The sequence below is a fragment of the Gouania willdenowi genome, chromosome 5 (genome assembly GCF_900634775.1).
Source record: "Gouania willdenowi chromosome 5, fGouWil2.1, whole genome shotgun sequence".
NCBI lineage: Eukaryota > Metazoa > Chordata > Actinopteri > Blenniiformes > Gobiesocidae > Gouania > Gouania willdenowi.
Window position 1 is genome coordinate 21,491,608 of NC_041048.1, and position 15,303 is coordinate 21,506,910.

A 15,303-nucleotide genomic window follows, 5' to 3' on the forward strand; every position below is an offset into this window, starting at 1 on the left:
CTGGTTTACAGCAGCATATAATTCACATTTTGGAGATTTTCTTTAAAAAGTGCGTGTACGAGCCATGTTTACAACAACATCCATGTGGTTCCACCAATTTTCAAATAGCAAAAAATAAACAATAATACAAAAAAATAATAATTAAAACACTCAAATATATTTTCTGAACATTTTTATGTCTTGAAATCCAACCACTGGAGCAGACATTTCTGGGACAACAGTGTTTTCCATTCGCTCCCACCAGGGTTGGGCTCAATTATAATTGTAATTGTGTAAAAAAAAAAAAAAAAAAAAAAACAAAAAAAAATAATTGTGTAATTGATAAATAATTACAATGACAGCAAAATTATGACTCTAATTGTCATTTTAAAAATATGTTGCTAACGTCATTGTAATTAAATTGTAACTGAGTTTAGATAATTGTCATAAAAAAGTGTCAATTATATTTTAACGGAAACCACATTTCTACACCTATGTAGTTAACAGTTTTTAAAATATGTCTCATATCAAGCTTTCCCATATTTTAACATTTATTTAATTGGGTGCGTGTATAAATATGTAGTATATATATATCCTAGATTTTTTTTTTTTTTTATTAAATGGTATATATATATATATATATATATATATATATATAGGGTATATACTGACACAAAAAAGGCTTAGATGTCCACACCAAAAACATCAAAACCTATATTTTCATTGATTAGGAAGCCTAACAAGGTAATAGTAAATAGAATAGTAAAGAAATAAGAAGACAGATATTTGTTTCTAGTGTATTTTACAGCTAATTTAGGACCAGTCATCATAAGAGATGCTAACGGAAAACTAACACAAGAGGAAGGTCAACTTTTATTAGGTTATTTATTTCAGACTCAGTAATTGTTATGAATTGTAATTGAACTTTAGTCATTGAGAACTTAATAGTAATTGACTTTCTGAGGATAAAAAAATAATTCTGATTAAATTGTAATTGGAAAAAATGCTGGTCACTGTAATCGTAATTGAATTGTAATTTAATACAGTAATGCAAAACGTAATTGCAACTGTAAAATGTTCCCACCTACTTTCTTTGATTATCTTCTGTATTTACATTTTTGTAGCTTTTCTCCACATTTTTATCATTTAGTATCAAAAGGTGTTGTTTGATAGAGCTGGCAATCAAAGTTCACTACAGGTACAGTAGTAGGTTCCATTCAACAATTTTACGCATTGTGTCATATCAAACTAATAGAAGCAAAAATGGTTCAAATACTGCCAATGTTATCATGATCTTAACCTCTTAGATGTACAGTATCTTTGGTTTCCAATTTTCATCATTTAATAATATAAAATATGTTTTATTTATACTAATCTTGTCAACAGGGTATTCTATACAAGAAGTTACTTTTCAATCATGTGTCAGATAAAATGGATCTCTACATTCATTGTAAGCCAGTGCCAGTAGTCCACTAGCCCGAGTTCAAAAATAAAAGGTTGGAGCAAAACAACTTTTTTGTACCGTAACCCAGGGCGATCGGCACGCTACTGGTGTTATCTGTTTTTTGTGAAAACTCCGCTAAACTGAAAAACCCAGCTTTGATAATAAAAAGCTATCGCTTTATACTATATGATGAAAATATTCATAGGATTTGAACCATTTAATTTGCTTTTACTCTCCCGACTGCCGCAAAAAAAAAAGGATGTGGGTTCCTTGATGATCTGCAGGGCCTGCTCAGATCAGAAGATTTAAGGAATGCAGCTGAGTTGGTGTTTTAGTGCTTCCGCCTTAAAAATCTGTAAATAAATGGCCTTGAGTGCACGAGTGCATGCCTGTGTTTGTGTGCGCGTGTGCGTGTGTCAACGTGGGAAGCTCTTGAACTCGCAAAAGGCCAAAATGTCCACACAGTGACTCAGACTTCACCACGGTGGGTCATTCCATTTTTCATGAGCTGAGGGGGGTGTGTAGGACACACTGAGCTAATGGACTTACTATAATCACAAGCACTGGAGACGGATACTACTAAAGGTCAACGCCTGTATAGGCATGAGCAAACGTCTCTACGCCCACGCATTCAGGATTGTATCTGGCAGCACACAACATAACACGCACAATCCATTTAGCGCGTTTGCCTTTGATGAATATGCAATCAGGATGGATCAGCTTGTGGCATGCTAAATACTGGGAGGGGAAAATGCAAATGCATTAATGCAGGACGCACAATCTAATTAATCAAACCTGGAACTGTCTGCTGCGCATCAATGTGTCACCTTCCAAAGGCAGGTAGTGACTATCACAGCTATACACAGAGTGAGGACTGCAGTAAATATTGCAAGGAGAAGACACAGGAGAAGAAAAAGGAAACCAAAAAAAAGGGATGTTCAATGCTCATTGCTCAACTTAACATTAACAATAACTGAAAACAAACTATAGTCAATATTAACAGACACAGTGTGAACTGTGTGTGAGGTATAAAGAAAAAATATTTATGTATAGTATTCTGCCCATAACAGAGAAAGAACTGCACTATTACCTCAAATTCCACAGCTTGTATGCATGCAAAATGCTCATTTAAAGCTGAAGTATGTAAGTTTTTTCTTGGCATCATTTGGTCAAAAATCCATAATCACCTTTGAGCATATTTGTAATCCAAATTGTTCTGAGTGGACAGTGAATCTCTTCTCCTTCTCCTGGCCCTGTAAATTAAGTTTACAGGGCCAGGAGCGTGACGCTGGATGTCAGCCAATCAGAGATCTTTCTACAAACACGTGTGCTTCATGGGCTGTTTTAGGCATTACTATTGGCTGCTTGACTGAAGTCAGGCGCATTCACGCACCAAGAGCAATGACGGACGTTCCAGCAGGTCTCCATCGCGGCATTAGACACAACAGTTACACGGCAAATCAAGCGGACAAAGGCAAACTGAGGTGGAGAAGCAACAAAATAAAGTCACAAATATACTCGGGAGGAACGGTCCGCCTTGCGTCCTCGCGGATCCCCGTGACTGTGCAGGGTCCGCCGCACGCACTGGTGTCAGAAGGAGAGTGATAACAGATGGGATAAATCATGTGTAAACCTAAGAGAAGCTTATTCAAGGTGAATTCATTTTACAGTCTGGATGCAGAATGATTGTGTTCAGTGTGCCTTGACTGGCTGCCGCTCAGGCAGCTGAGATCACAGCTGCCTCTGTGTGTGCTTGTGGCAGGGACCAGCTGACGGCAGCAGCCGCTGTTCAGAACAGTAACTACAGAGTGATATGTGCATTTATGAGTCTCTAAAACACCATAAAAATCTCCACTAACACAAAATAAAGTCCATACATTTGTCTCTATGTTCACAAAAGACACAGGTAAGGGAGACGAAGTTTTGGTTTTGATTTCAAAACGGAGAGGAGAGAAGATTCTACATACTGCAGCTTTAAAAAGGTGCGGTCTTAACCATGTTTGCGCACCAATTTGCACTACAACCTTAGTAAAAGAGGTGCAACAGGTAAGGAGATAGTGCATCCAAATTACTGAGGCATGCATTCAAAATTTTGCATTCTTTTTTGAGATCTTAATGCCTTACCTTCTAATGATGGCCTGCTAAAAATGCAAGCATAGAACTTAACCAATTCTATCATCTGGCTGTGATTCATGACAAAGGGATCATCTGTCGATCACTATTTTATTTGTGCTGTTATGAGCATGTCTGAAGGCTAATTTAGTAAATCTAGGCTGTTTTGTAATCCATACAAAACAGGATTATCAATGATCAATAACACTCTTACATCCAGATAATGTGCATTAACTGTGCATAAAGGTATGAGAAGAAACTAATAAACTATACATTTGGCTGTGTGTATGAAACGTATCATTTAAAAATGGTTTTTCCTCGCATGTTTTTCCTAATCCAATCACTGGATGCACAAAAAAAAAGCTAAGAAATACCGATTACTGAGTTTGACTTCCTTCTGCTCAGCTAACAGAAAGAGGGTGGTGTGAAGTGGGCCTTCACACTTGATGTGCAGTTTTGTGAGCGATCTACATACCCCAGTGTGCTAATGAAACCATTGGTAGATCCCTCTGCGTACAGGGAGCAGATGTCCCCGATGTGCAAGAAGCTGGACATCTTATCCGACATGCTGGAGACGAGCTACGAAGCACCTGGAGAGGAGACAGAGACGAATTGTAATATTAATCGCATTTTAATTGCATTCAGATAATTGACTGTGTAATTGGAATTGGCATAAAACTGGGGAGCCATGTTATAGCTCTATGGCTTACACACATCTAGTCAACAATGATTAAAATATGATTCATATTAAGTTTTCCTACTACCTGTGACTTATTCAGGTAGTAAGGGTTCGCAGAGTCAGGGCTTAGAGTTAAGATATAATAGAATGTGTCTAAAGTAAAAGTAAAAAAACAAAAACATTTCAATAGGGATGATACAAAACCATGCAGTAACCAATACTGTACTGATGTTTTACAAAGAGTTTATAGCTTTTGCAAAATTCCATCTCTTTCCCCTATTTAGGCTTTTACATAAGACGCTGTAATCAATACACTAAAATGTGAAAGTAAAGATGCCAAAACTTTAACATACAAACACAAAAGCACATACAATCATCACAACAGGCCTATAAATGATGAGCACACACAGCACACTAAAATACACAGTAGATGAGATCATTAGTAAAACACTTTGGTCCCATGTGGGCTGTTTTTGAGCGCTATATAAATAAAAGATAGCATAAATTTGACTAACTTTAGTAATTGAGAAAATAATTGGAATTGACTTTCAGGGGAAAAATAGTAATTGTAATTTGATTTTAATTGGAAAACATGACAGTCACAGTAATCATAATTAAATTGTAATTGAATATGGATAATTGAAACCGTAATTGTAACTGAAAAATGTCATTGACTTGAACCCTGAACCTAACACACCATATATATTTGTTGCACTCAGGATGATGTACTTTAGGCAGTCTTGATGATTAAGTCTTACATGAAATGATATATACAGTATATATTTCACACTGTTACTTGGTTGATCCTTTTTGCATGAATTACTGTATCAATGTGGTGTAGCATAGAGGTAACCATCCTGTGGTACTACTGAGGTAGTCTCTCATTTTCCTCCGGATTATAACTCATGGATCTGTATCTTCATAAAGCTCATCAGCAAAGAGAAGCATCAAGTGCCCTAAAATGTGATAGGGCTTAATGTACAATATGTATAAACCAATGTTTAAATCCATGCGTACGCATATCTGCAACCATTTTTCCTTTCACTAAACATGTGCCATTTCAAGGATTGTACAGCTGAATTTACTTCATATCTCGCCCTCGACACACCTACATTCTACCATAAATGGTCAAAGCAAAGAACCTCATGAATGATTTTTGCATCCAAACGAGCTGGTGACCATTGACGTTTTAGTGATGGCAGAAAAGACAAGGAAAAGGAATTCTGAGAATAAAGTAGAGGTGGGGCGGTCGGTGGTTTAGTGGTTAGCACGTCCGCCTCACAGCAAGAAAGTCCTGGGTTCTGAGCCTGGGGTGGACACTTGGGTCCTTTCTGTGTAGAGTTTGCATGTTCTCCCCATGCTGCGTGGGTTTCCTCAAGGTACTCCGGCTTCCTCCCACAATCCAAAAACATGACTAGGTTGTTTGGAGTCTCTAAATTGCCCGGAGTAGTAAATGTGAGAATTAGAAACAAGAATGTGAATGATCGATTTCAATTTATTTATATATGCTGTATATATATGTGTGTATATGTATATATTCCGGTATATTAGAAACAGAGAGTAAATGACAATCCCTCAATTTCCATTTACAAATATTCAAAAGGACACCTAATGCTACTGAGAATTTTGAGATTATTTAAGGAATTAATGAAATGTTTTTTGTGTCATCAACTAATTGACAAATTATGATTATTTCCGTGTCTAACAGTACTTTTATAGGGGCTGTGGGGGTCTATGAAAGCGGAGAGTCGTAGGTCACTCTGACCTCCACCACTGTAAGTCCCTTAAGCACATAAACACTTCCTGGGTGCTGCTCCGCGCCTTAAGTTTAGTCCATAATATAGTCTAAAGCAAAGGTTCTCAACTTGTGAGCCGGGACCCAAAGGTTGGTCACGAACCTGTTTCTGGTGAGTCATGAGCATTAGCCAGGCCAGCACAATTAAATAAGAGATGTTTAGCTTTTTTTTCCTGACAGGGCAGACACTTAGCGAGGTAAAGTAGGAAAAAAATCAAAAAAAGATCCGTCACATTTAAATTGACCATCGATTTACCTCATCACCATTCACACCCAAAACGATCTAAGCTAACACACAGGTTTCCCTTTTTCTCCATGAAAAACACATGAATAAAATAAATAACAGTCAATACAACATTCATCAGTTACTGTGATATTTCTGAATATTTTCCAACCAATTGTTATTGTCACTTAAAAATAAAGAGATGAAAATATGTACATAACATGGGAAATTCCTGTATTAGTTCAAGTTTAGTGCAATAACAATTGTGATATGCCGACCTCAGCATATTTCAAAAGCATTGGATATGTACTTTATCATACAGTACACACAGTGATTCTAATAGACATATTCATATTTTCATTGTAATAAAGTAAAAGTCCTGATGAACAACAAAAACAACTCAAGTAAACGTAGTCCTGATTTCCTTAATAACTATACACTGAGTGGAGGAGTGATGAACGTTACAGCAGAATTTTATTCATTTTAATTTGTAATAAAACATCTGGACGGTATGATTTAAAAAAAATGTTGTTCTTTATTTGCTGCCCCAGATCAAATAGTCTATGGACCAGTAACGGTCCACAACCCAGTGGTTAGGGACCTTTTAACAGTACCTTTTTTCAATATAAAATAAAGATTAAAAAGATAAAGATAACCTTTATTGGTCCCACAAGGGGACATTTGCACAGTTTCAGCAGCAGATAAATAAAAAAAATTTAAAAAAATAAAACAGCATAACAAAAAATAAGATATAAACACACTAGGGATGTCCTGATACAACTTTTTCATTTTCATACATACTTTTGTTACTTATTTTGTAGTGTGGTGTTAGAAAAGGCTTGATCAACTGATGTTTCTCAAACAGAGAACAATAGTCAACAATAGTAGGAGATAAACTGACCCATTTATTATTAACCAATTGGTTACATACATTTAAATATTCAACATAATATCTACAGTATTCGACAATTGAATAAAAAAAAATTTATCCGATATTTGTTTTCAGGCTGATATCGGACCGATATCCGATATTGATTCGGGACACCTCTAATACACACATGGGCCTTGGTCATAAATTCGAAATTACAAAAAAAAAAAAAATTTTAAAAAAATAACAATAAAAACACAAACAACATCAACAAGTAAGTAAAGGTTTGCTCACCTTGTTCAACCTTAGTTCTCTTTCAGTTTGGTTTTGCTTAAATTAATAAATGTCATCTAAATTATTTTTGATGGATCAACTTCCTGTATGGATGTTATCAGTGATTATAGAAGATGTTGTGGATATTTTCTTCCTTCCAATCATTTCATCTCAATATTAAGAGCACTTCAACATTTTCTAAATAATTAACCAATTTCAAGTTTAAACAGCTCCTTTTTTGGGGGGCCATACATTTCTGTCTAAGTCCTATTATTAGTTTTTTAAACTTACATTTACATTTGTAACTTCCTTTTAGTGCCTGTTGGATGACTGCAACAGTTCATCTCCAGTACAAAACTACTTCCCTGATGCATGTGTTGCTCTCACCATAAGGTCAGACACACAGACAGACAGACAGACAGACAGACAGACAGGTCAGTAAAATTACCAACATGTGCCGTGATTAACTGCGTAAAATGCGTAAAATGCGCACAGAGATGGACGACGATTACACAACAAACTCACTCATCATCGAGATGTTTTGTCCAACAACTTGAGAAAACATCTCCAGCCTGTGTCTATGACACTGATCTTTCTCCATTACACTGGTCTCACATTGTGTCCGAACGGTTTGACCGTTTTTTCTCACCATTTAAGGAGAACTGAGTCACTTTAAGAGCATGAAGGCAAAAGTTTACCTCGGCGGTGGGAAAACGCTCAGATGTCCAGCTCCCAGTCGGTCAGCAGAGCAGAGACACCACCATGCCTGCTCGGCTGCTGTGATCCAACCTTCATCCAACCCTCTGCTGCTCTGCTGCTGCTCTGCTGTGCCGTGTGTCGGTGTGTGAGGCTGAGGAGCAGCCTGGCTTTCTGCCACCTCCGTTTCTCTAAGTGTTGATGTCTGTCAGTGAAGCTCCACACACTCCCAGACTAAAGTGTGAACTGTTATCTGACCAGAGGAGAAAAAACTGGCCTGTTTACAACCAAAAGTGAACAAAAATCATCACAAGCTGAAGAAGAAGAAGAAAATAGCAAGTTAGACATTTTAATCCACTTTGTTCAAAATTCGGACAAACGAAGCCAATAATATCCTAATTATTGCGTTTTTAGGCTCAGATAGGAAAGAGTTAACCACCCCTACCCAGCTGACTGACCACGTGACTTTGCGGAAGTAGGAGCGTAAACACAGTGTGTTGTTAGTGTTCACGTGCAGTGTGTGTAGAAATGTTGTGTTGCACAGTGTTGTTTGTGGTGTGTGGGTTTGTCAGTAAGGTGGGGGGTGCTCAGAGCTCCAGTGGGGCCGACACACAGGAGCTCATCCCGGGAGAAGCATCGAGCTGCGGCTGTGACCAGCTGAAGAGAGCCGCTGGAGCTGCGGAGGTGAAAGAGGAAGAGGATGGAGCAAAACGAGCAGGAAAATACTCCAAACACACGAATGAGAGGACGACTGAAGCCCAGCAGGGCACACAGAGTCAGGTGGGTTCTCAACACCTGGGTAGGCACCCATAAGTGGGTCGTGGACGCATTTTCTGTGGATCGTTTTACTGAGTAAAGACAGGAAACATCTTCTGTTTTCCGTTATCTGGTTCCTAACTTCTTAACAAGTGCAGTGTTTTCATGTTAGTTTTTTTGTTCAAAAGGAAGCCAAATAAAATATTTTTTTAAATATTATTACTTTTAGCTTCACCAGCAGGTGGTATTCATCCAACGTATTTTTATTTGAGCATACAATGATGTTCTAAAATACAATAAATAGGGATGTCCCGATACAACTTTTACCTTGAGTATTGGCCAATATCGATATCAATCCGATACGATATCAACACTAATCATACATACTTTTATTACTTATGTTGTAGTGTGGAATGTTAGAAAAGGCTCGATTACTAACTAACCTTTTAGAATAAGAATATTCTATGACTGAATAAAATAGATTAAAAGATAAAATAGAAGATATTGAAAAAATGTATCCAAAAAAACAATATATATTATATCGGAGATTTTAAATGCAGTTCGATTAATCCGATATTCGTTTTTTGGCTGATATTGCACCAATATCTGATATCAATATCGGATCGGGACACCCCTGACAATAAATACAATTTTTTTTTTATCTTAAGAAAGCATAAAACTTGGGTGGAAAAATCTGCAAATTCTCACTAACTTTACCACAAAATTGCCCTAAATTACAGAAGAAAAACAGATGGAAGAGGAGGGAACTGATATCTGTCAGCTATTGCTTAGATGTTGTCAGAGTCTTACCAACTGTTTATATCCATTATCTGTGGAAGTGCAAACTAGGCCACAATAATGTTATCCATCTGAAATGTGTGGCCGACTTCATATCAAACTGCTCCGTATTAGAAGAAAACCTGTTATTTTTACACCTATGGTTCAACTTTGTCCTTTTTTTATTTAGCCATTACAGTTGACCCCCCCCCCCCCACTAATATCTAACTTTCTGCTCATCCTGTGATTAATATTCTACTGTGTGTCTGAAAAAGCTGCAATGATTGAGTTGAGGCTTTGCAGTCATTGTTGAAGGTGTACCTCTCCTCCTGGTGCTTTGAGTCCCTTTAAAACACAGCAGTGTGCTGGAAAAACCCTCAGCAACATTCCATTATTGGCTCTGAATAACAGTCAGGGACGACGATCTAAAGCAAGCAGATCAAACTGATGAGCAGCAGTGGGATTAGGGCTGGGCGATATATCCAGTTTTCTATTTTGGCGATATAAAAAATGACATTATTGCCTATATTGATATGTTTTGTTTTTTCATCGCCTATTTTGTAATAAAATACTCATTTTAGGCGTCGCTGCTTTCGTTACTTCCCAGAACAGCATGAAAAGATGATCCCTGAGTGTGTCCTAACCCAGACCTTCATCTGAACAAGCCACATTAAAGAGCTCACTCACACGTGCTGTCCCTTAGAGGAGATAAAGCCTAAAGTGGCACATATTGTGCAGCTGTTGTGTAATTTTTTTAACTTCTGTGTATTTTGCTGTCCTATGTATTTTTGTTATTCTTTTGTGTATTTTTCCACTTATTTTGGATGTCTTTCTGAGTCGTTTAGTGTATTTTTTGGTATGTGTGTTCTTGGATTGTTGTCGTCCCATTGTGTATTTAATCACCTTTTGTGTCTTTTGTTGTTCTTTTGTTTGTTTTTGTTCTTTTTTGTATTTCTGTGGTCCCATTGTGCATTTTTTCCTCTTTTTGTGTATTTTTGTGGTTCTTTTATGTCATTTCTCTGTGTTTTTCTAGGTTTTCTTTGTGTATTTTTTATTGTTTTAGGTATTTTTGTTGTCTGTCATTTTTTTTTTTCTTTTTGTGTATTTTGTTGTCCTATTAAGTATCTGTGTTGTTATTTTGTGTACTTCTCTGTTAATTTGTGGTTTTTTTTTCATTTCGTGTATTTTTTGCTGTCATTTTGTGCATTTACTTTTGGGTGTCACTAGTTGCCCATGTTTGTGATAAACGCACGTTATTTTATTTTATTTTTTTTTATCATTCTTAAAACACTGTGATGTTATTTTAGCCTGTGTGGCATTTTGCATCAGCAAATTTAACCCAGAATTGTCTTTCTGGGCAGACTTCATTTGATTGAAAGATTGACATTTATATTGTGTATCACCATTTTGAGAAAAAAATATTAAAATGTGAATTTTAGTCTATATCACCCAGCCCTAACTGGGATGAAATAAAACCAGACCTTTTTAGTTCTTGGTCTACACAAACTTGTAAAGAAGGTTGGATCTAATAATGTAATGTTCACAGCACACCTGGTGATTGGGTATTACTCGTCTACTGTATTCCCTGTTTGCAGATGGTGCATATCCCTGGAGGAGAGTTCCTCTTTGGAACAGATGACCCTGGGATTCCTGCAGACGGTGAGGGACCCCAAAGGCTGGTGCACGTGGACTCTTTCTATATGGACGTCCAGGAAGTCACAAACCAACAGTTTGAGGGGTTCGTCAATGCAACAGGATACCGCACAGAGGTACCAGACCATTTCTATAACCATCAGAACCACTGGAACCACCATTTTGTCAGATCACAGGATTTTCCACAACCACCTACTATGAGTTGTGTTTGCAGTGGGTGTTTTAGGCAAATGTGCAGGACTATTTTATATTTAACAGCTGCTCAGAGTTAGACCTAATCAATAGTGTTTCATGTGATCTCTCTGTTTCTGGATTAAGGCAGAGACATTTGGAGATTCCTTTGTGTTTGAAGGAAGTTTGAGCGAAGCAGTGAAAAACGAAATCACTCAAGCAGTAAGTCTATTATTTAACACCTCACTTTCATTAGATCTACACCAGTACGCAGTATTATCTGCTATGATATATGCATTTGGATTGATTCATTTCTCCACATGTTTTTTGTTGAAGAAACACATTTGTGCTTATCTTAATCAATATTATTAATCACTGTCATCATTATTATCATAAATATGTATATTATGATATATACAGTATATTTGAATAAATATTAAAACTACATTTCCATTAGTAATCATGAATATTCTCTAGTTTTACTGCATTTTATCATGTTTACCAAGTGGGATTTTTTATTTTTATTTTAAGAAAACAACTTTCAGTTTTTTTGAGTTTCCAAGAAAACCCAAACTCTCTCTAAAGCTGCACTTAGATATATAGGATAAAGTATCTTATTTTCAGTGAAATTTCAAATAGATCAACAGTTTCCTGCACATATGCATGTCAGTGCTGCTTTATATAAAGATAAACCCATTCATATTGTTGTCATTAGGTGGCTGCTGCCCCCTGGTGGCTGCCAGTCAAAGGTGCAAGCTGGAGACACCCTGAGGGTCCAGACTCAAACATTACAGAGAGGTAAGTGGAACATTTTGAGAATGTTCTTTAAATAATTGTTTTTTTAAAGTAGCAATCATGAACAAATTCCACTCTCAGGCAGCAACTTTTATGTAATTTTTCAGGATGGATCATCCTGTCTTACATGTCTCCTGGGCGGATGCCGTTGCCTTCTGTACCTGGGTCAACAAGAGGCTTCCCACAGAGGCAGAGTGGGAGCTCGCCTGCAGGGGAGGGCTTAAAGACAGGTATAACACCTCCATACATGTACCCAGCACAACCATGTGCACTCCACAGGGTTACATAATACACAAAATACTCCCAAATTACACAAACGCACAAAATGACACCAAAAAGATACAAAACAACAGAAAAAATCCACAAAAATGAAAGACAAATGGATAAAACGACAACAAAAATGTATTAATACCTTATTAACTTTATTCTCAACGCTGACATGAATGTTGAGGATGATAATGTCGCCCTCGGTTCAGACAATCATATTTTTGTGGCCCACGCTGTCACAAAAGCTGCTCATTTCTGCCCTAAAGTGTGAGACCTGTTACTCCCCTAAAAGGATGTGTAAGAGTAGCTTTTATCAACCTGTGTGCGTGCGTGTGTGTGTGTGTGTGCGCGCCTGCGTGTAGACTCTACCCGTGGGGAAACAAGTTAAAGCCAAAAGAACAACACTATGCCAACTTGTGGCAGGGAGATTTCCCCACACACAACTCAGCCGAGGATGGATTCATCCAAACATCACCGGTAAGATGGATGGATGATTTTGTGTGAGTTAATCACAAAAAAATCATTTATAAACATTACAAATTGTTATTGTTGCCCAGCACTAATACTTTTTCATATTATTGTTGACCAAGAACCCAAAATGTGAGACGATGACTAAACATTTTTATCAGATACAGGAAAGGAAAGGTGTGCATGTAATGATGTTTCACTGCCATTCATTCCTAATCTGAATATGTGTCCAGGTGAGGTCGTTCCCGGCCAATGGTTTTGGTCTGTATGACATGGTGGGGAATGTGTGGGAGTGGACCTCTGACTGGTGGACTGTATATCATACAACAGAGCAGCAACATAACCCGGTAATGACACGTTGTTGTAATTTAAAGCGTCATTACATTGGTAATGCCATAACATGAGGTTTTGTTTGTCTGAGTATATTCTGCACGTTTCTTTTAGAAAGGGCCGCTGTCGGGCACAGACAAAGTGAAGAAGGGAGGCTCTTACATGTGCCATAAGGTATTTAAAGGACCTCTTCAAATGTAATGTCACCTATAGACAGTCTGATCACGTGGCACGTGGGAAATATTTGTTTGTCTTCATGGTGCTTAATTTTGCTTGTCCTGTCATCCTATGTGGCCGCTCTCTGATAGCCCTCATATCAGTCTGTTCAACTGGTGGCCCGCGGCCCACATACAGCCCTCAGTCTGAGTGTGTGCAAAACAAATACTTAAAAAAGATAATTAAAAATACACACAAAATAACTAATAATGTATTTTTTTAATTTATCTTAAAATTATTTATGAAAACAAAATAACAAAACTATATACTGTCTGAAATAAATAAAACACACCAAGTGACTAAAAATACCCAAAAGCGCAACAGAAATGCACAAAATGACAGAAAAACTCACAATACATTAAAACCGCACAAATAAATTCCAAAAACCCACTAAACAACAGACATAAAATAACTCCATCAACACACAGAATAAAAACACAAATAACTAGTAAAGGAAAAACACAAGCCAACAACAGAAACACACAGATTAAAACGCACCAACCCTTTTTCCTCTCCTATTGGTCATTATGCTTATGACAGTCACATGTTTGTGAGCTGATGTGAGGTCTCTTATGTATACAAAGGTGTTCAGGAGAACATTTGGTGCTGAAAAAATGGTGTGGCATTTATAAACCACCCTTACATATAATTAAAAAAAAAACCTTTAGAGAGAAGTGTTTATTTATATTTATACCCATTTTTTTCTTTGCTGTACTAACTTAATACTTGTCCATTGTGTCCTTCTTGCAGTCCTACTGTTACAGGTACCGATGTGCGGCTCGGAGCCAGAATACACCCGACAGCTCAGCATCGAACCTCGGGTTTCGCTGCGTTTCTCAGGAACAAAGATGACCTGACCTCTCGTTGTTCAGCGTAGATAGTCTTTATAAAGCTGCTCACTAACCGCTGTGTTAAAGGGAAAGTTCATCTATTAAAGTCTTGTTAAAGTTTGACGGGTGAACTATCACCTGACTAAATATTGAGGGATAGTTTTCTGAACAAAGCTGATGTGCATTTTTATTCTGTATAAAGTGGAATCTGTTTTTATATATTTTTAAAGTTATTTTTATATGGTTTTAGGTGAAACTAGGTGTTATTTTGTAAAATGACATGTTGAACCTTCTTTGTCTTTAAGGTGGTTATTTCCATTATTATATTATAGTACAATAATACAGTTTTTCAATGTGGAATGAGTATGAAATAAGTTTTTGTGCTGTTGTATAATATTATTTGGTAGTGTTTAGTGTTAATGAGCTATATTACTGGCTAGCACTACCTTTCCTTTATTTTCTATTTTGTCAACATTGTATTTGGTTTCTCTGTTTTTGGTTAAATGACAAGAAACTCTTTGTTGGATGAAATAAATTAGTATTTGACACTTTTTTCAACTGCCTGTTCTTTATTGTGACACCATTAGGGCAGTCAGCATTATTAGAGGATATATACACTTGTGTCTATACTTAATAAATAAGTATATACAAAATCTACTTTATTATTACATTGAGCCAGAGAGACCATTATATTACATATAGTATTGCACACAATGATTTCATGTTTTGTGTTGCATTGTAAAGGCAACTATGGTGTATTCTTTTAATTGCCAAGCCTTTTTTGATATGACATTTGAAAAAAAAAAAAAGTACAATTAAAGAAAATTGATTTGTAATACAACAGTAACTTTGTCTTACAACCCACTTATTCCTGTTTAGGCTTGCATGGTCTGCTGATGCCTATCTCCAGTTCCTTTAGGCAGAAATACACCCTGCACAGGACACCAGTCCATCACAGGTCAAACTGTGAG

The 15,303-nt window shown here is 36.9% G+C and overlaps 2 protein-coding genes across 7 annotated transcripts in view; one reads left to right on the forward strand and one right to left on the reverse strand.

Annotated features, from left to right (window-relative positions):
- The window catches only part of LOC114463175 (inositol 1,4,5-trisphosphate receptor type 1), a 115,290-nt gene extending 106,964 nt beyond the window's left edge, over positions 1 to 8,326 (reverse strand). For 4 of the 6 annotated variants that reach the window (XM_028446504.1, XM_028446506.1, XM_028446507.1 and 1 more), the window contains exons 1-2: positions 8,072 to 8,326; positions 4,011 to 4,125 (exon numbers count right to left, since the gene is read on the reverse strand). In XM_028446504.1, the coding sequence (XP_028302305.1) occupies positions 4,011 to 4,102 (92 nt within the window). In that variant the 5' untranslated portion in view covers positions 4,103 to 4,125; positions 8,072 to 8,326. The remainder of the gene's footprint in view (positions 1 to 4,010; positions 4,126 to 8,071) is intronic. The other 2 variants (XM_028446509.1, XM_028446508.1) reach the window with 1 other exon arrangement.
- Positions 7,801 to 14,884, forward strand: sumf1 (sulfatase modifying factor 1). The gene is made up of 9 exons (XM_028446565.1): positions 7,801 to 8,849; positions 11,198 to 11,371; positions 11,574 to 11,648; positions 12,142 to 12,224; positions 12,329 to 12,451; positions 12,851 to 12,965; positions 13,190 to 13,303; positions 13,401 to 13,460; positions 14,253 to 14,884. Exons 1-9 carry the CDS (start codon positions 8,598 to 8,600, stop codon positions 14,352 to 14,354), a joined length of 1,098 nt encoding a protein of 365 aa, XP_028302366.1. The 5' UTR covers positions 7,801 to 8,597; the 3' UTR covers positions 14,355 to 14,884.
- Positions 14,885 to 15,303: the final 419 nt, after the last annotated feature.